At 38.1% G+C, this 20,000-nt stretch overlaps 1 protein-coding gene and 2 long non-coding RNA genes across 5 annotated transcripts in view; 1 reads left to right on the top strand and 2 right to left on the bottom strand.

Annotated features, from left to right (window-relative positions):
* The window catches only part of LOC135093121 (uncharacterized), a 24,809-nt gene extending 19,763 nt beyond the window's left edge, over window positions 1-5,046 (bottom strand). The window contains exon 1 of the long non-coding RNA XR_010263214.1: window positions 4,907-5,046. This is a non-coding gene — a long non-coding RNA (uncharacterized LOC135093121). The remainder of the gene's footprint in view (window positions 1-4,906) is intronic.
* A 3,186-nt stretch (window positions 5,047-8,232) lies between these two features.
* LOC135092982 (uncharacterized) overlaps window positions 8,233-20,000 on the top strand; it is a 77,651-nt gene continuing 65,883 nt past the window's right edge. For both annotated transcript variants that reach the window (XR_010263146.1, XR_010263147.1), the window contains exons 1-2: window positions 8,233-8,460; window positions 9,852-9,909. This is a non-coding gene — a long non-coding RNA (uncharacterized LOC135092982). The remainder of the gene's footprint in view (window positions 8,461-9,851; window positions 9,910-20,000) is intronic.
* The window catches only part of LOC135092981 (R-spondin-1-like), a 186,863-nt gene continuing 177,914 nt past the window's right edge, over window positions 11,052-20,000 (bottom strand). For both annotated transcript variants that reach the window (XM_063991806.1, XM_063991807.1), the window contains exon 5: window positions 11,052-12,188. In XM_063991806.1, coding sequence (XP_063847876.1) covers window positions 11,815-12,188 — 374 coding nt within the window. In that variant the 3' untranslated portion in view covers window positions 11,052-11,814. The remainder of the gene's footprint in view (window positions 12,189-20,000) is intronic.

Below are 20,000 nucleotides of genomic sequence, written 5' to 3'. Positions count from 1 at the left end.
GAGATTCCGGATAATTTCAAACTACAGTTATTTCAGGAGATTCAGGACGATTTCAAGAGATCTATCGATATTTTAAAAGACTCAGGACAAAGTCAGAGCACCTACAGATATTTCAGATTAAGGACAATTTCATATCTAAAAATGTCACAAAATTTAGGACAATATTGAATTCACAAATATTTCAGGAGATTGAAAAGTTTCAGATATGTCAATATTTCAGATCTGGCAGCACTGAGACTTCACGTGCTTACTGAAACCAGTGTTACCATCCCAGAGTTGATGATGATGAGGTTATCAATAGAAAAATAATTTAAAACATAGGTTATTTTGTACTTTTTTTTTTTATGTAAGAAGGACACTGGCCAAGGGCAACAAAAAAAAAAAAAAACTTATAAGTTATTTTGTATGTACTTATATCTATGTTTATCTTACCTTACCTCATTTACATTACTTTACCTGCTTTTCTCTTATCTTTATTAGTTTTGAAGACAAGATCAATAGGGAAGTCGTATTTTTTAATGTATGTTTTGGTTTCATTTTCTTTTCAAGGTAAGGTAAACACAACTCCCCGTTTCTAGTCACAATGTGCGTACGATAATTCTGCTTCTTTTGGTATGACGTCTATACCTTCCCTTCTCTCATTTGTCCCGCTAATGCTAAATAAACAACACAAAGGCCTCATTTATTTTTCTTGCTGGAGCTCAGTGTTATGAAATGGTTTTATTCTCTTTTCTCGGTAAAATAAACAACAAGTTTCCTATCTGACAAAGACGTGCGTACGATAATTCTGGTTCTTTTGGTATAACATCCATACCCTACCTCTCTCATCTTGGATAATATTGAAATAGCCACCGTTTTCATTTAAAGGTTAAGTTAGGTTAATGTTTGGTTATGTTTAGATTAGGTTAGGTTAAGTTAGGTCCATATTCTAACTCTCTCTTTTTGGATAATATTGAAATAACAACCGTTTTCATCTAAAGGTTAAGTTAAGTTAGGTTAATGTTTGGTTGGGTTTAGATTAGGTTAAGTTAGGTTAGGTTAAGTTCGATTAGATTAGATTATATTAAATTAGAATTGATCAAGATAGGTTAGATTAGATTATATTAGATCAAGTTACGTTAGATTATGTTACGGTAAGATGGATTAGCTTAGGTTAACTTTGCTTAGGTTTAGAATTATTCTGTTCACTAATTTCACTGCTGATCCCTTCACTGTGTCGATCACGATATAAGAGAGCACCTATGATGTCCAGGAATAAATAGCGTCTGAAAATGAGTAGGCTTAGGTTGCTTCAATAAGATATAATACCCTTATTTGTCCCGCTGAGGAAGGCCTGACCCATCTTACTTGTGTGCTGGAGTTCAAAGTTAAACAAACGGTAAGAAAAAAATAAAATAAATAAATAAAAGTGAAATAATAATAATAGTAATAATAATAATAATAATAATAATAATAATAATAATAATAATAATAATAATAATAAAAACGGTAAAAACTAATAGACTACACCAACTTTAATTCTTCAAACAGTACAAGTTTTCCCCCCTAATGAAGGCCTAATGAAAGTCTAATCTATTTCTCTTGCTGGAGTTCAGTGTTAGGAAAAAAAAAAAAGTAAAGTAAAACAATAATAAAAAAAAAGGTTACGCGGAATTAAAAAAAAATCGTAAAAAAAAGAAAATATAAAGAACTAACGAAAAAAAAAAAAAAAAGGCTACACGACACTTAATTTTTCAAACGGTACAACTTTCCCCGCTAATTATTCCTGCTAAGATGGAAATAAATAAATAAATAAATAAATAAATAGATAAATAAAATAAATAAATATAAAACCCACATGACATTAAACTCTTCAAACTGTAAAACTTCTCAAAAAACTTCTTTCCTTCCTTCCCCTCTCCTTCCTTCCTTCTTCCTTCGTTCTCCTTCATCAGAGTTTACCGCGGCGCAACTCCCAGACGAGATTTCCAGTTTTTCACGATTGCGCTTCCTGAATCCTGACCTTCATCCATTCACGCACGTCCTGGGCTCACTCCACACCTTGGCGATGGTTCACAAAAAGCTGGCGAGTGGAGGACGAGTTAGCGGGAGGGGGGAGGGTCCTTAACTCACTATTCTCAAAAGACAATAGAGATGGTTAGCCTTGTTCTTTCATGAATGTCTTATTTGTTTTTTTTTTCTACTTATGAATCCTTAAACTACCATAAATATTACTACAAATATTTACTGCTATCAAGAATACAAAGGATTTTCACTAGAGCTTGTCATATGGTAATCAAATATAATCATAAGAAAAATAAATAAAAAAAAACATCTTATAACTTCTACTAAAAACATGAAAATACTTAAAAATCCCAATACCTTCTAGTACAGACCCTTAAATTATCACTACAATCACGCAAACACCCATGAAAACCACAGTAACTTCCACTACATCATGTTAAACTATCACTCGAACACACTTAAAAACCCAATTACTTCCACCAGAACCTGCCAAACCACAAAAAAACAAGGAAAGGAACTTAAAAACCCCAATAACGTTCCCAAGACCCTGTTAAACTACCACTAAAGTCATGAAAATCCCCTTGAAAGCCGACATAACTTTCACTACAGCGTGTTAAGAGATATGAGAAAGAAATATCAAAGAAACACTGGGGTCAAGTGGTAGGGAGAGCGGTGTCTTGTTTTGACTGGCTGGCGAGAGCGTGCCTCGACTCTTATTGCATTATGATTGGTCAGTGAGCAGCGCCGGTGACTGAAGTGGCAGATTCAGGAAGCGTAAACAACACAGGGCAAGAATTACTGACTGTGAGATTTGATAATGATGAGAGGCAAGATAAATGATAAGATGAAGTAAGAATGAAAATTGAGTAGCACTGAAAAAGATAAGGGATGAACACACACACACACACACACACACTCTCTCTCTCTCTCTCTCTCTCTCTCTCTCTCTCTCTCTAATTCCATTCTTTCTTATTTTCATTATTTCCTAATTTACCTCCAAACTTCCACCGGGTGCTATCCACGAAAATAAATACAAAAAGTTACGTGGAAATCTAAAACTTTTGTAGCATGTTTTTGAGAGGACGCGAGAGAATCGAGGGTGCTGGTAGTAGTAGTAGTAGTAGTAGTCGGAGAATAATAATAGTAGTAGTAGTAGTAGTAGTCGGAGGAAGAGGAGCAGCAGCAGCAGTAGTAGTAGTCGGAGGGGGAGGAACAGCAGTAGTAGTAGTAGTAGTAGTACAACAACAACAACAACAACAACAGGAGCATCAACAATAATAGTAATATAAAAAGTAACTTCAAAAATTCAAGACTAAAAATTCATGAAGTGATTTACTTTAATGCTGACCTTGAATAATCTCTCTCTCTCTCTCTCTCTCTCTCTCTCTCTCTCTCTCTCTCTCTCTCTCTCTGATCAAAATATAGGTTTTCGATGAGAGACGAAACGGCATGGTTGGCTGACTCTCTCCCTCCCTCTCTCTCTCTCTCTCTCTCTCTCTCTCTCTCTCTCTCTCTCTCTCTCTCTCTCTCTCTCTCTCTCTCATGTACGAGTGTTTCATATATGTAATGCAAACACATTTTCCTTTTTCGTTAATGTTTACAACAGGTCCACCTTACCTTGCCGGTGAACACTGACATGATACAGTGCACTTACTGTAGTGTACGTCTGTAAAAGTCTCAAACAGCGACTTCCTATAGTTAACTCACAAATCCGCGCTGAAAACAGAGCCTAAGTCCACAAATTGCGTGTGCTATACGGCTCCCTTCACGCACTGAGCCCTGGAACACTTCCTATCCGCCTCAGGAAGTAGTTTATGTGTGAGTGAAAAATACGAAAAGTTTTTTTGTCCATACATAAACTCAACTTGTTGGTTGTATCGAAACTACTGAACGATAAGCATTTAATTATGAACATTTTATTATGAGATACATTTTATTTGCGAGATTTATATATAAAGAACACTACGAGGGTATTATTTCGCGCTGCCCCGTGAGTGAGGGTGCCACGGCGCCATCATGCCAATTTGACTCCAGCCGTTACCGTGGAAAGTTTGCAAGATTGTGATTTACGTTTGTTATTACATCCTTCAAAATGGCAGCTTTCATTTTCACAACCATGAACTTTGGCACTATTTCCTCTATTGGTGAGTGTTGATGTACTTTATTTCTTAGTATATGACGATTTCAGACGTCGGCCGTGAGGAATAGCGTATGACTGCCGCGGTACAGAATGGTTAGGTTAATGTTAGGTTAGGTAATTCTAGGTTAGGTAATCTTAGGTTATGCTAGGTTAGGTTAGTGTCCTTAAGGAGAGGTCCAGGAGGCGCTTAGGGTTAGAAATTTCTCGACTTGTCAAAACATGGCATCTCATTCTTAGACTTTTTCATGAATGTCCAAATTTGCCCTAATCTGGCTTGCTGGGGGAAATAGGGGGTTAGATAACAAGGAGTTATTATAAATTTCTACCGTGGTGGTGGTGGTGGTTAATGAAACGTATGGGTGAAAGTAGTAATGGTGATGGTAGAGAAAGAATAGTGATGGTAGTAATGGTGATGCAAGTAACAGTGACAGAAGAGAGAAGAGTAAGTAGTAATGATGATGGTAGTAATGGTGATGGCGGTAATGGTGATAAGAGAGACTGACAGTAATACAAGTGATGCTAATTAAGGTGACGGTAGTAATGGTGATAGTAATAACAGTAATGACAACAACAGTGACGGAGGAAGGACAAAACACTAACACAAGCAAGGACACAAGGACACTCACTCCCCCACACATTCCAAACAATGACAACAACAAAGCGAATACTGAATCTGGCAACTGTACCTTCCCAACCCCGGACAGGCGGCGTCACCCAGCCTCACCCTGCCGGCCCCTCACACCAACATACACACACACATACCTGCTGGGGTTCTTGGGGTAGACTTAACGTGATTCAGCGCCGCTTCCTCTTCACTCTGACCACTGGAAAGCTATATGATGCGTTGCAGGAAGGACACACTCGCACACACTCACATACGCACACTCCTCTTACATAACTCGTGGTAAGCTGGTAAGTGGAGTGGGTAAAGCGACTCGCGAGGTTTCAGTTCACTGTTTCGAAGCGTTCGGTGCATTGAAACGATACTTGGAGGTTTGAAACAGCGTAATATCATCTCTAGCACACAGGAATGTGGTGTAGAAACGCAGACGTGTTTATAAGTAAAAGAAATACTACTCAGTTCGAAGCGTTCGGTACTGTTAAATGATAATTGAAGGTTTAAAACAACGTAGAAAGATTTATAGAATGTAGCAATGTTTGGAAGAAAAAAATATGATATAGAACGTACAAATAAGCTAGAAGTGTAAAGAGTAAAAGTCTCTAAATTGTTTTGGAGCTGTGACGGTGCATTTAAAAGGTACTTGATGATTTAAAACAACGTAAAAAAGGTCTCTTGAATATTGAAATTATGTAGTAGTAGTAGTAACAGTAGTAGTAGCAGCAGCAGTAATAGTAGTGGTGGTGGTAATGGTGGTGGTAGCGGCCAATAAGTTCATTATTTTGATTTACTTGTATCTTATTCAACTTGCCACACTAATCTATGAATGTAATGACTCCTAATTAGAAAGTCATCGGGTTTAATTAGCTGAAAAAAAAAAAAAAAAGATTTTGAGTGACAGAATAAGTAAGCAGATAATGATATATAAACAGATAATGCTTACTTTTTTAAACACAATGCTAACACATTCAAACGTTAAAATACATCAAACTAACGAGAGAGAGAGAGAGAGAGAGAGAGAGAGAGAGAGAGAGAGAGAGAGAGAGAGAGAGAGAGAGAGAGAGAGAGAGAGAGAGATAGCATAATCGGAGTTAAATTAAATCCGTCAAATAAAAAAGGATGAATAAAAATGAATGAATGTATAAATAAAAATAGATGAATAAAAATACAGAAAACACAAATAAACTACTACTACTACTACTACTATTAATTACTGCTACTAACCCACACTTTACTACCAGTACTACCATTGTTACTACTTTCAATTCTTCACCACCTCCACAAATACCACCATTTCACCTCTAAATACTTTCTTATTGATCTACGTATATTATTTACTTTCAGTTTCTCTTTCCCTGCAGAAAAATTTTGCACACCTGCGGAGTTGATGTGTTTTGTTCGTAAACTCAACTACTTCACATCTTATTTATTAGTATTACTTTGGGTATTATTTTCTTCTAATCTGTATTTATTTATTAGGTAACTTTTCCTCCACCGTTTGTGTATATTAGTATTTATATTGTGAAAAATCTTTATATCGCCTGCAATGGATTTCTCTATAATTCACTTTATGATGACGTCACCCATAATGCACAAACACCGACAATTTGTGATATTTATATTGTGAAAATCTTTATATCGCCTTCAATGGATAATCTCTATGATTCACTTAATGGTGACGTCACCCATAATGGCACAAATACCGACAAATTCCGGTTTTTTCCACCTAAATATTTCCACGTTGAGAAGCAAATGTCTTCCTCAGAGACTCTTCGCGTAAACTGTTTCATCACTATCCACATAAACATAAGGTCAATCCCAAAAACTCTTGATATGAGAGAATAATTTCTATATTGCTTACTTAACCACCTGATGTAATACCAGTCACGGGAGCCTGGTGGAAACAATCGATCAAGCATCTTTATTCACCGTGTGGTTGTCATTCCGCTCCCACAGTCAAAACTAACACAGGAATCAGTATCTGCATTAAAAATCAAATCCACACGGGTGCCCTAAACGTGTATTGTTTTATTAATGCTAATATTGAGTTTTGTTGAGCAATGGTAAAAACGAAAAATTTACTATATATTGTATCAGTTATCTACAGACCTCACAACAAACACACAGCTGGAAACAAATTCACCAATATTGTATAGGAAATATTTGCCAGGGAAATATTCAAATACTGCAAGTCCATTCTCATTGGTGGTTTCAATATTAAAAAATAATTAGGGGGAGGAGGAGGAGGAGGAGGAGGAGGAGGTAGTGGTGGTGATGAGAAGCAAGAAGTATCGGAAGGGAGAGAGGAGGGAGGGAGGGACGGGTGATGGTCGCGGTGAGAGGGCGGAGAAACACATTGGTCACGGGAGAAGAGAGACGGAGAGGCGGGGCGGGCAGGTGGGTGGATGCCAAGGGAGGCTCAAGGTTTAGTTTTATTGACCAATCACAGAAGCCTTCGTCACGTGGAGACACTCGCTGCACCACACTACATACTTGACATAATGATCTCCCAGTAACGTACAATTCACATGAAACATCTTCCAGTATACTTTTCCCACCCATTACAGAATGAGTGAGAGAGAAGTCGGAAACAAAGAAAGCAGATTGGAAGGAATAACAACAGCTACTACTACTACTACTACTACTATTACTACTACTACTACTACTGTTGTTGTTGCTACTACTACTACTTTTTCTCAGTTACGAGTGTAATGGATGTAAAGAGCTGTGTAAAATTATTTTAGTCTGCGTTAAAAGTTACCTGTTTTCTATACTACCTCGTTTTCTATGATATCTAGGAATTTGGGTGACGACACCAAAACTATTGTAACCACTTCCTCTCAAAGACAAAGATTCCTGTAATAAAGTTAAGAGTCTGAGGACTTCTCAATACTTCATAACACACACTCAGCCAGACAAGTGTGGTCTGCAGTGCGTGTGCCTTCAGTGTTGTACATGTCACGAAATGATGGTGTGATTACCATTGGTGCATGACTGGCGACGTCACCCTCACTCTCCTGACTGGCCAGACTCGGTTCGTGGAGGAGAGGGAGGCAGAGGGAAGCAGGTTTGCATTATTTAATTATCATTACTTGAATTCTAATCGCTGAAGAAAATTAAACTCCAAATATAATTATTATGAAATACTTTGATATGAAAAGGATGATATTCAATAAGATTTACTACTGAAATAAGTCAGTGAATTATTTATTTTCAACGAGACCTCGAGATAACGAATTTTAGGTTCGTTATCTCGAACTTCCTCACTCCTTCCCTTGATAAACAAAAGCAACAAACAGCAGGACACACAAACAAACAAAACACACCAACCACAAATAAGGAAAACAAGATGAAAAAAAAAAAAACAATTACAACAAATTTCTCTCTTATTACTGACCGAAGCTTCACCTCAGTGCTTCAGTTCATCTTCACGCAAAGACTCAAGCCGCGCCTCGCTAACCTCGTGTGCCTGGTGGTGGCGGAGGCTGTGTGTGTGTGTGGCGGGCTGTCAGATATCCGCTGTAATCTTCCTTAAGGGACACGATCTGGTGGTGACTCGTGTTTCTGATGATTGTGCTGCTAATAAGGGAGTGTTGGTGTTGTGGAGGCAGGGATGAGGTGTGGAGTGGACGGAGGTGCGAGGGGGTGACTGTGTGTGGTGAAGGAAATGGAGGACAAAAACATCGATTGCTGTAAGGTAAGTGTGATCTATGTTACGTTTAATGTTTGTTGTGGTGTTTAATGTTATGTTTGTTTCAATTTCTTTTATTATTTTTTTATCTATTTTTTTATCTTTTTTTTCCATTTAGGATAGCTTGTGATCAGAATAAGGTACATTTTTTTTATTTATTTTTTTTAATGAACTATTCATTATCATAATTATAAACTGCATCATTATATTATACAAGTAGAACTATTACGAATTAATCTTGCGCTTGATTACTTGAACAATTTAAAACAACATAACTACAGCTACCGTTAATAAACTACTACTACTTCTACTACTACTACTACTACTACGATAAATATGGATGCTGTGTTTGGAGTACTGGAAGAGATGAAAAATATCGTTAGGAATGTGGGATGTTGGAGGTATGTTTGAGAATGTTGAGATGTGTAGAGATGTGTAAGGGTATTGGGGGATGTGTGGGGGATGTGGAGTGTTAGTGGTGTGTGTGGGAGTGGTGTTCATGTGGGGGATTCGATACGTATGTGGTGTGTTAGTTGAGGCGTGTGGGAGAGTTATTGGGGATGTGTTGGGGATGTGGCGTGTTAGAGGAGATGTATGGGAGTGTTATTGGAGATGTGGTGATGTGATGGGGATGTTAGACAGGGTGTAGGTGTGTTGGTTGCCCTTGAGAGAAGAAACGAAGTCATCTGGGAGAATGGAAGGTCAAGCTAATGAATGTTAAAGATATAGGTAAAAATTTTATAGAAAACGGTAAACGTTAGAGAAAACGGAAGCATGGACTAAAGTATTTATCTGCAGCGACATTGGCGGTGTGAGGGGAGTGTGTGGCTGGTATTGTACGGATATGTTAACTTTGGATGTGCTTAACTGAAGGATAAATAGTGAATAATGACATAAGTGTATTCATTCATACAAAATTTCGGTTATATTTATACATAATGTATATAATGGCTTCTTTTTCTTCTTTTATTTCTTCCTTCTTGTATCCAGTTTCTCTTAGTATATGTTAGTTAATATGTTAGCAAAGTCTTTACAAACAGCTCCGTGAAAAAAAAAAAAAAGAGCTTTATCACTGCTGCTGCTGCTGGTTGTTCTTCATCTGTGTTCCTTTCTGTTCACCTCCTCCTCCTCCTGCTCCTTCTGTACTCTCCTGTCTCTCCCACTAATAGCGTAGAATAGTTACCCAAATAACCTGGCAAGAGCTTATTTGGACTTCCTTTGTTTCCCTTTGTATTCCTCCTCCTCCTCTTCCTCCTCCTCCTCCTCTTCCTTTAGCTGCCATTTCCTTGCTGTACTTCGTCATTCAATCAATCTTCTTCCTCCTTTCTCATTTTTTATTGTTATTATTTCTGCCTCACTCACCTTCCCCATGACGTGACTCACCTTTCTCCCAGCAGGTGTGGCGTGAAGCACCTGCAGCAGCCACACACCTGTACACACCTGCGTCTCGTCCACGTAAGTATTCCCGCCCTGTGTTTTGAAGAATGTACTTGTGTGTTGTTGTGTATTTATTTATTTATTTATTTATTTTTCAATGGATGCGATGAGGATAAGAGTAATAGATTCGTAAATTCATGAGCCTTTTCTCGTATGTTTCTCTTTTTATTTATTTGTTTATTTTTATTGTTTTTGTTTTTCATGTTTTCATAGAGACAAGCAGGAAGTTTGGCTTGTTTTCTTTTCCATACGAGTCTTTTTTTTCTCAACTTTTTTTTTTTTTATAGAAGGAAGAATAACAAATTTATAAAGTTCCTATAAGTGTTTGATTTTTTTTTCAGTGTCATCTTTATAACTTTTCGTCTTCTGCTTTGATTTTTCTTTTCTTTTCTTTTTTTTCTTATTTGCGAATCGTTATTTTCTCATTCCTTTATGTGTGAAGTCAATTTTTCTACTTACCAACCCCAAAAAAAAGTAAAAAAGTAAACAAAAATTAAATAAACAAAACTAATAATGAATAAATAAATAAATAATAACTAAAACACTTTAAAAACCCACGAAACAAAAACAGTCAAGGTTAATGATACAAAAAACAAAAACAAAAAAAACAAAAAAATTAACTGGGAACTTTTTTTAATCAATCTCAAATTAAGTTGTCATGGTTTTATTCTCTATGGAGTTTGTCAAAGTAGTTTTTTAAAGGATGCAGGGTTATATAGAGCTTTTGTACAGCTTGCGTGTGTGTGTGTGTGTGTGTGTGTGTGTGTGTGTGTGTGTGTGTGTGTGTGTGTGTGTGTTCAAGTGTTGCAATGACTGACTGACTGACTGAGTGTGTATGTATGTTTGTAATAATTTATTGGCTGTGTGTGTGTGTGTGTGTGTGTGTGTGTGTGTGTGTGTGTGTGTGTGTGTGTGTGTTGTTATGGCTGACTGACTGATTGTGCGTACGTGTTTTGCAGTAATTTACTAACTAGGTGTGTGTGTGTGTGTGTGTGTGTGTGTGATGGGCATATGGCACCTCTACAGACAGACAGACATACGTGGATTCCTTACCATGAGAGAGAGAGAGAGAGAGAGAGAGAGAGAGAGAGAGAGAGAGAGAGAGAGAGAGAGAAATGCGTCATAACATTTCTAACTTTATTGATCCATTGTTAAGAGAGAGAGAGAGAGAGAGAGAGAGAGAGAGAGAGAGAGAGAGAGAGAGAGAGAGAGAGAGAGAGAGAGAGAAACAGGCAGAGAAAAGGAAAGAAAATAGCAATGAAAACAGAGAAAGGGAACAAAGAAAGAAGAAAAAAATAAGGAAAGAAGAAAATGAAAAAAAGAAGATAGAAAAAATATATATTAATGCTAAAGTAGGTTATTTACAAATATATCACTTGAAAATTATTTACAAAAAAGACCTTGGCGGGGTTAAGAAGTGTGTGTGTGTGTGTGTGTGTGTGTTAGACTAAACGTACATGTCACTTGGCTCTACGTACACGGACACGCGAGGCTTACTAACGAAATAAAGAAAAAAAAAATAATAAATAAATAAAATAAAATAAAAACGTAAAATAAAAGGAGAGAATTAGGAACGTCGCAAAAAAAGATACGAAAGAGAAAAGTCAATCTCGGAAACAGGATGAAAAAAAAAATAAGAGTGAAATAAGTAAAGTAGAATAACTACTAATATAAAACTGTCATGTGTATATATTTTTTTTCTATGAGATCAAGCGTTTTCTTTTGAGTTTAGTTCTATTATACCGCGCGCTCATTAGAAAGAAAACGGACTGGCAAACTGTTTTTTAATGGGGAGCTAAAGAAAATGTAACACGGGCTTCTCTATAGGACATCTGCGGACAGCGAGTGTGTGAGTGTGTGAATAGCTGTGATAAGTCGAGCAAAAAATACATATAATAAAAAAGTAGTCAAGTTACAGAGCATTTAAGTGAAAAGTGGAGTAGTAGTTGTAGTAGTGGTTGTAGTGATGGTGGTGGGAGTAATAGTAGTAGTAGTTATGGCGGTGGAATTTGATGTAAGCACCTTTTTCCTTCTTCTTTCCTTCTGTTGTCGGAGTCTTCGTCTTCTCATCTCCTTCCTTCGTCTGTTCCTCAGCCGGTTCTTCTTGTGCTTCCTTCGTCGGTGTCTCTTCTTGTTCTTCCGCCCTTTTTTGCGTTTCTTCTTCCTCTTCCTCTTGGGCGGGCGGTCCGGGGGAAGGGAGGACGTGGAGGTGGCGTTACTGATGGGCTGTATCGTCGTGGTTGCCGTCTTTGTTGTCGCCCACGTCCTGTTGATTTTGATGATTTCGTTGTCGAGATCTGAGGAAGGGAAGGGGCGTTAGAAAAATGTTTATGAACTGGTCTGAAAAAATGCCTTAGTTGACAAAACGATTAACAGCACCAGAAGCAATGCGTGAATTCCATCTACAAAAAGGTTAGCGATGAAAAGGTTGAGTTTTACAGTCTCTTCCCACTTCAATGGTTGGGTGTGGCTGTAGAACAAGTAAAGGTGTCTCAGTGATTGGTGATTTGGGAAAGGTGTACCAAGTGGCAGTCAAAGGGTTAGTGAACTGCTCTGAAAAAATGTTGTCTTACTTGAAAAAGGGAAGGGCATGTTAGAAGAAAATTAATTAACTGATCTGAAAAAAAAAATGTCGTCTTATCTGGCGAAGGGAAAGAGAATGAACTGTTGTGAAAAAAGGAAAGGAAGTGTTAGAAAAATGTTTATGAAGTACGCTGAAAAATGTTTTCTTATTTTTAACAACAGAAAAGGGAGTCTTTTTTTTTTTTATTAGAAGGTATCCGATCTTACTAGTCTTGGTGAGTTCGTTGTTTAGATTTGACGAAGCGAAAAGGAAATGTTAGGGCAGTGTTAATCAATATCTCTCAAAAATCTTGTCTTAGGCGATCAAGAAAAGTTTTGTAAGGAGAATATTTACAAACGTCTATGAAGGGAAAGGTTTGGGGAGGAGAATATTGATAAATTGCAATAAAAATGTTGTCTTATCTGGTGAAGGCAAAGGAAATGTTAGGATAATATTAAGAAACTGTAAAGAAAATATTTGTCTCGTTATATTAAGCAACACTGAAAGGCAATTTTTAAAAGACGGTAACTGCCCAAGGGCAACGAAAATAAACAAAAATAAGTAAATAAATAAATAAATGAAAAAAAGCAAATTAATAAATACAAGGCTAACTGAAGAGGCCAGCCACACGAGAATTGTCAGAAAGAGTACACAGAATTACGAGAGAGAGAGAGAGAGAGAGAGAGAGAGAGAGAGAGAGAGAGAGAGAGAGAGAGAGAGAGAGAGAGATTGTGGTCAGCAGTAAAAAAAAAAAAAAGCGAAAAACATATTGGTAATTTTCCTTTGATACAGTTTGTGAAATATGAACGAAAAAACAATAATAATAATAAAAATAATAATAATAATAATAATAATAATAATAATAATAATAATAATAATAGTAATAATATACCCAGCAGTCTCGTATCGCCGCCATTACAATGCAGAACAAGTCACTACACTTTGTTCTTCTTCTTCCTCCAATTTTCCGGTTCAAGAGGCGCCCAAATTATCGAGATGTGTAGTGTTGTCCCTGCCTTTCTCCTCTCACTCTCCTCTAGCTGCCGATCTCCCCGTCTGTCTGTCTGTCTGTCTGTCTGTCTGTCTGTCTGTCTCTCTATCTGTCTGTCTGTCTGTTCTTTTAGTGATTTTTCTTCGTGTTTTCGTCTCGCTGTTTACCATTTCAATATTGCGCAGCGCTGATTTGGGTTGCTGTCTTGCGTTGTTACTGGATGATTTGAATTTTCTTATTTATTTATTTATTTATTTATTATTTTTTATTTCTTATTGATCTTGTTCTTGTTTATCTTTTTACTACCAACATCATCATCATCATCATCTTCATCTTTTCTTCTTCTTCTTCTTCTTCTTCTTTAATACATATTTCTGTTTCTTATCCGCTTGTTTTGTCTTCGTTCGTCTCTCTCTCTCTCTCTCTCTCTCTCTCTCTCTCTCTCTCTCTCTCTCTCTCTCTCTCTCTCTCTCTCTCTCTCTCTCTCTCTCTCTCTCCAACCCATATCCCACCACTCTACGTATCTCCTCCTCTTCCTCCTCCTCCTCCTCCTCCTCCTCCTCCTCCTCCTCCTCCTCCTCCTCCTGTTGTTGGTGCTAAGATAGGTAAAGATACAGCCTCCTATCTTGTCTGTCTCCTCCTGTCTGTCAATCTTGGCGGGTTCTTTTCTATGGTCTGTTTATGCTAATGAGGTAAACAACTTCCTTTTCTTCTCCCCTGAATGATTTAATTGTGTTTTGACTTTCTTTTTTATCTCCTTCGTGAAAAATGTATTGTTATGTTTTGTATGATGTATTTTTAAGGCTTGTGTGTGTGTGTGTGTGTGTGTGTGTGTGTGTGTGTGTGTGTGTGTGTGTGTGTGTGTGTGTGTTTGCTCTCAGTGTGTTTTCCAGAGAGTTATTTCAGTTTTGTTCTTTTGTCTTGTTTGTTTATTTTTTTCTAAGGTGTTTTATGTGGCTTGTTTTCATTTTTTATTATTCATTTACTTTTATTATTATTATTATTAATTTATTATTTTATTATTTATTTATGGAGAGGAAAATATACGCCGTTCATTGTTTTTTTTTCGATATTTCTATTGTTTTTCGTTTTTCTTTATGGAGTGATGTCGCAGCAATTTTTTTTTCCAAGTAAACATTTTATTGTTATTGTACAGTTTTACTTTTATATATTTCTTTTTCCTCGGAGTTTCCTTATTATCATTAATGGAAGCAGATATCCGGCATTTTCTTCATTTTCTTTCTTTACATATTCTGACTTATTTTCTTACGTAGGCATTGTTACACTTTCACTCTATCATTAATCTGGGTTAATTAAACTTATATAATGCTAGTTTTGGTTACGGCAAGTTGTATCATTTTGAGCTTTTAAGCCAGTTGAGGTGAGGTTAGGTTAGGTTACCCTAGTTCCCGTTTTCTGTCATACATAGATTAGGTCAGGTTGAGACGAGCTTAATTAAGTTGTTTAGAGCTCTGTTGGGCTAGCTTAGGTTAGGTTGGGCTCTGTTCAAAGTTAGGTTGGGTTAAACAGGTAAGACTGTGCTTTGTTAGGTTAGATTAGGTTAAATGAGTTTGGATTTTTAGATGAAGTAAGAATAGGTAAGGCTGGGCTAAGGTAGGTCAGTTAGGTAAAGTAAGGTTAGAATTTTGTGTTAGGTAAGGATAGTTAAGGCTGGACTAGGTTATAGGTGAGCTGGGTGAAGTAAGTTTGGAATTTTGTGTTAAGTAAGAATAGGTAAGTCTGGGCAAGGGTAGGTTGGGCAAGGTTGCCTCAGCATGAGTCAGGCAATCCGTCCCCAGCGTGTATTATTTACGGGGTGTTTGTCACGCCCTTAAATGCGGCGCGGTGGGTGGTTAGTGTCAGGGTGAGTGAGGGTTGGTCCTTTCTACTTTCTATTGCCATTCACGTCTTGCCCGCCGTGGGAGTCTCCCTAAAGCATGACGTCACTCTGTACCCTCACTGCGACACTCACTGCGCTACACTGCGGCCACGAGGCGACCAACAACAAGGGCACGGGTTCCTGCACGCTTTTGTTCCCTCTCTTCTCCCTTCAGGACTATTGAAAGGCCGCAGAGATAAGCAGTCAGGTCTTCATGACGTTTCCTCCTTTCAGCGATGCAAATGTTCGGTTAATCTATCACTGCAATCATAAAAAATACTCTTGGGAACTCCAGTGGCTTCCATTGCACACTGTTCTCTTGACAAACGAAAAGTGGATCTTGTATAGTTGTTGTGACTTATTATGTGGCAGAGAACTAGAGATATGGAAGACGCATAATACAAATCAAGCAAAGAATAAAGCGATAGGAATGAAAGAAAAGGCCACAGAGATGAGTAGTCTTGTTTTCATGATATTGTCCCCCCTTTGATGATGCAGAATCTTTGCTAACCCTTTGAGTACCACGACATTAGCTCAGCTTCACGCCGGATGCCATTACAAAAGTGTATGAACTTCCAAGATGAATTTGTTGTGATGAAGGCATTAAAAAAAGACATCTTGCTAACAATCTCCATTTACTTCTTTCATAATTAATAACCGGGGGATTCTGTGAAGCTTATAAAGTGTCACTGGTGCTGAAAAGGGCTGAACTGTCACTAGAATTATGGAATCACTTTTAAAAAACCCTTTGGAAACCTTAATAACAACACAGCAATCCACAGATATGACAGAAACACGACAGAAAATAAATAATATGCAATACGGCTTTTAAACAACAATAAACAAATCAAAAAAAAAAAACAAGGATACAACTTAAATATGTATAGCAATGTAACAGTCAGTGATTGTATATGTAGAGAAACTAATACATATGGTAGATTAAAGGCAGATTAATGTGGAAGAGCTGTGGTAACCCTGTAACAATATGCAATAGGAGTGTCGCAGGGGAAGAATGAGTTTATGGTAGAATTAAGGCAAGGTAGTGTGGTAGGGCTGTGGTAGTGGTGTGGTAATGGTGTGGAAGGGCTGTGGCAGGGGTGTGGCAGGGAAGGGCAAGGCTTGAGGGTTAAGGGCAGACTATAAAGAGAGAGAAGAGGTATAATTTGGTATAATTTGTTCCTACTTCGCTGTGTCATTGGATTTTCAGGCCTGGAAATGGTCTCTCTCTCTCTCTCTCTCTCTCTCTCTCTCTCTCTCTCTCTCTCTCTCTCTCTCTCTCTCTCTCTCTCTCTCTCTCTCTCTCTCTCTCTCTCTCCTTTGTTTATGGGCAATATAGCATTATATTGCCAAAATTAGAGTAAATTATACTGACTTACAGAGACAAGAAGCAATTTGAGAGAGAGAGAGAGAGAGAGAGAGAGAGAGAGAGAGAGAGAGAGAGAGAGAGAGAGAGAGAGAGAGAGAGAGAGAACTATACAAGAAATCTTATGACGAAAATAAACAAAACAAAACGAAGAGATAAGAAGACGAATATGAAGACAAGAAGGAGGAAAAAATCAAGAGAACATGGAAGAGAAGGAGGAGATAATGAAGGAACAAAGACAGAAGAAGAAGGAAGAGGAGGAGGAGGAGAAAGAAGAAGAAAAAATTAAAATGACAAATGAGAATAAATATACAATAAGAAAAAGAAGAGGAATATGAAAAAAAGTAGATTTGAAGACGAAGGAATAGAAAGAGAAGAGGAAGAGGAGAAGGAGGAGGAATACGACACTAGGAAAAGTAGGAAAAAGGAAATAAAAAGTAGAAATACGGAAAAAAAGTGATATTAAAGAAAGAACAGGAGAACAATGGATAGAAAGAGAAAAGACGAGGAAAAAGGAATAACAATATTAGTTTTAGAATAAAGAAGAGGAGGAAAGAAAATAAATAGCAACAGCAGCATTAGAAAGAGAAAAAAAGAAGGAGGATGAAGAAGAAAAGGAGGATAACATTAATAGCAATAAAAGAAAGAGGAGGAGGAAGAAGAAGAGAGGAAAGAGGAGGAACCGGGAGAAAAAAAGGAGGAAAAATAGAAGAACCAGGAGAAAGAAGAGGAAGAAGAGAGGAAACAGGAGGAAGCAAGGAAAAAAGAGGGAGGAGAAAGAAAACGAAGAAGAGAAGAAAGAGAAGGTGCAGGGAGGGAAAAAAAGTAGATGAACCAGGAGGAAAAATAAGAAAAGAAGGAATGGATATAGAGAAACTAGGAGGAGAAAAAGGAGAGAGGAAAGAGGAGAGGTACTAGTAAGAGGAGGAGGAGGAGGGCGGAGGCACCACAACCCACCTCACCACCACCACCACCACCACCACCACCACCCCCATCGCCGTCCTGTCCTCATGTGTATTATTTGCTTCACCTCACCACATATCATTGTCCAAGATTGCACTACGGGACTGGCTCGGCCTCACTCAAATACAGGGTCATTATCACCTTCATTGTATCCTCTGCCCTACCAAACCTTGCCACCTCTACCCCCTTTCTCTCTCTCTCTCTCTCTCTCTCTCTCTCTCTCTCTCTCTCTCTCTCTCTCTCTCTCTCTCTCTCTCTCTCTCTCTCTCATGTACCTTATTTTACTGCTTTTATTTTGTGAGAGATAAGTGGAATGAATAAAGGTGCTTTCTGATTTTACGTTCCATCAGAGAGAGAGAGAGAGAGAGAGAGAGAGAGAGAGAGAGAGAGAGAGAGAGAGAGAGAGAGAGAGAGATAGTTAACTTTTCTCAACCTTTCCCCTGCCAAAGTATATACCCTCCACTTCCCCGTCCCTGCTTCCTCTGCTAATTTTTGCCCCTTCCTTATCTAACTGTACCTTACCCCCTCCCCCTACCCTGTCAAGATTAACACCTACCCCTTTCCTTGCTTCCCCTGTCAAAATTATCTCCTTTTTCCTTTCCTTTCCTTTCCCTGCTTGAGTAAATTTTCACCCATTCCTTACCCCCTGCCAGCGATACCATTCCTTGTTTTTTGCCAGAGTTCCCCCTTCCATTATTTTCCCATTCCTCTCCTGTCGTTTTCTTTTCATTTTCCAAGTTTCGTCATTTTTTTTACTATATTTTTTCGTTTTTTCTTTTTCGTTTTCCCATTTTCTTTCCCTTATTTTCCTGGGAGAGCATTATATATATATTTTTTTCGTTTCTCAGGCCTCCCGTTTTCTTTCCCTTGTTTTGCTTTCCTTTTCTTACTCTTTTCCATCTTTTTCTTCCCTCTTTACTATATTTTTCCTTCCTTTTCCTTCCTTTGGCTCCCCATTTTCTTTCCCGTGTTTTCCTGAGTTTCCCCCCGTTAGAGAGTCATTTTTACCCCCTTTCCCTTAACAATAACATCTTTTTTCCTGCTTTATTCGTTTTACCTTTTTTTTTTTTTAAAGAGTATTAATGATTTTTTTTTTATTATTCTACTATTATTTATGAAGAGAAACATCTGCCACGGCATTCTTTGTTGTCTTTCCCCTGTTCTAGAATACCTAGCCATCCCCTGTCAGATTTCCCATCCTCTTTCTCCGCCTGTCACTGTCACCGCCCCTTCCACTTCTTCCCCTGTCAGCAGTCCTCCCTCCCCTTGCCCCCTGCCTTGCTCCTACCCTGCCGCCTGTCACAATAACTGCTTCCTGCCCCTCCCACTGCCTCCCCTGTCAGCACCCTCCCCTGCGCCCCTCCCCTGTCAGCGGTAACAAGAGCTGTGGCCTCATTACCTTGCCAGCTCTAGTCTCTTCCTTATCAGACTGTCTTTATGTTACTTGATGTCATTTTTGGTGCTGTAAATTGCATCTTATCACACGCGCACACACACGCACGCACACACGCACACGGGCCTGCCGCTACGTACATGGAAGGCAAGAGACGTGTCGGAATGTCAAGATGCGTACACATGAGGGCTTTTAAGGTGTACATGTGCGTTTATGGCCATGCTCGGGAAGCGGGTTATTACGTACATGGTTTTTTTGTGACGTGTGTGTGTGTGTGTGTGTGTGTGTGTGTGTGTGTGTGTGTGTGTGTGTGTGTGTGTGTGTACGTGATTGGCACTTACACACGCACAGCAGTGGTCGTGATATGTATGTACTCGTGGGTGCTGAGAAACGTACATACAGAGAGAGAGAGAGAGAGAGAGAGAGAGAGAGAGAGAGAGAGAGAGAGAGAGAGAGAGAGAGAGAGAGAGAGACGTACTTATGCTTTTACTTTTTAGGTTTTTATTATTTATTGTTGAAAAATATTAGTGAAATTAAACTGGTTAAAAATTTATTAAAATATAAGAACTATTTTTAATTCATTTCCTTTATCTTTTTCCTCCTCCTCCACTCTAGAAAAAAAAAAAAACCGAGAACACACACACACACACACACACACACACACACACACCGGACAATTATGAACAAGTTGACAGACAGACAGACAAACAGGAAAAAAGATAACGATTAATCTTACCAACACAGACTGACCTTGTTTCCTTCCTTATGAACTTATAAATCACCGCTCACTTTTATTTACAATTTTCTCTCACCTCTCCTCTTTATCCCCCTTTTCTCCTTATCTCCATTTTTATTATAATTTTCCCTCTTTTTTTCCTCTGAATCGTGTGTTGATATTTTCTCTTTGATTTTTATATTTGTTTGTTGTGTCTTTTTTTCTCCCTCTCTCTTCCTTAC

This window comes from Scylla paramamosain, chromosome 41, assembly GCF_035594125.1.
Source record: "Scylla paramamosain isolate STU-SP2022 chromosome 41, ASM3559412v1, whole genome shotgun sequence".
Lineage (NCBI taxonomy): Eukaryota > Metazoa > Arthropoda > Malacostraca > Decapoda > Portunidae > Scylla > Scylla paramamosain.
This window is presented reverse-complemented; position numbering and strand designations above follow the sequence as displayed.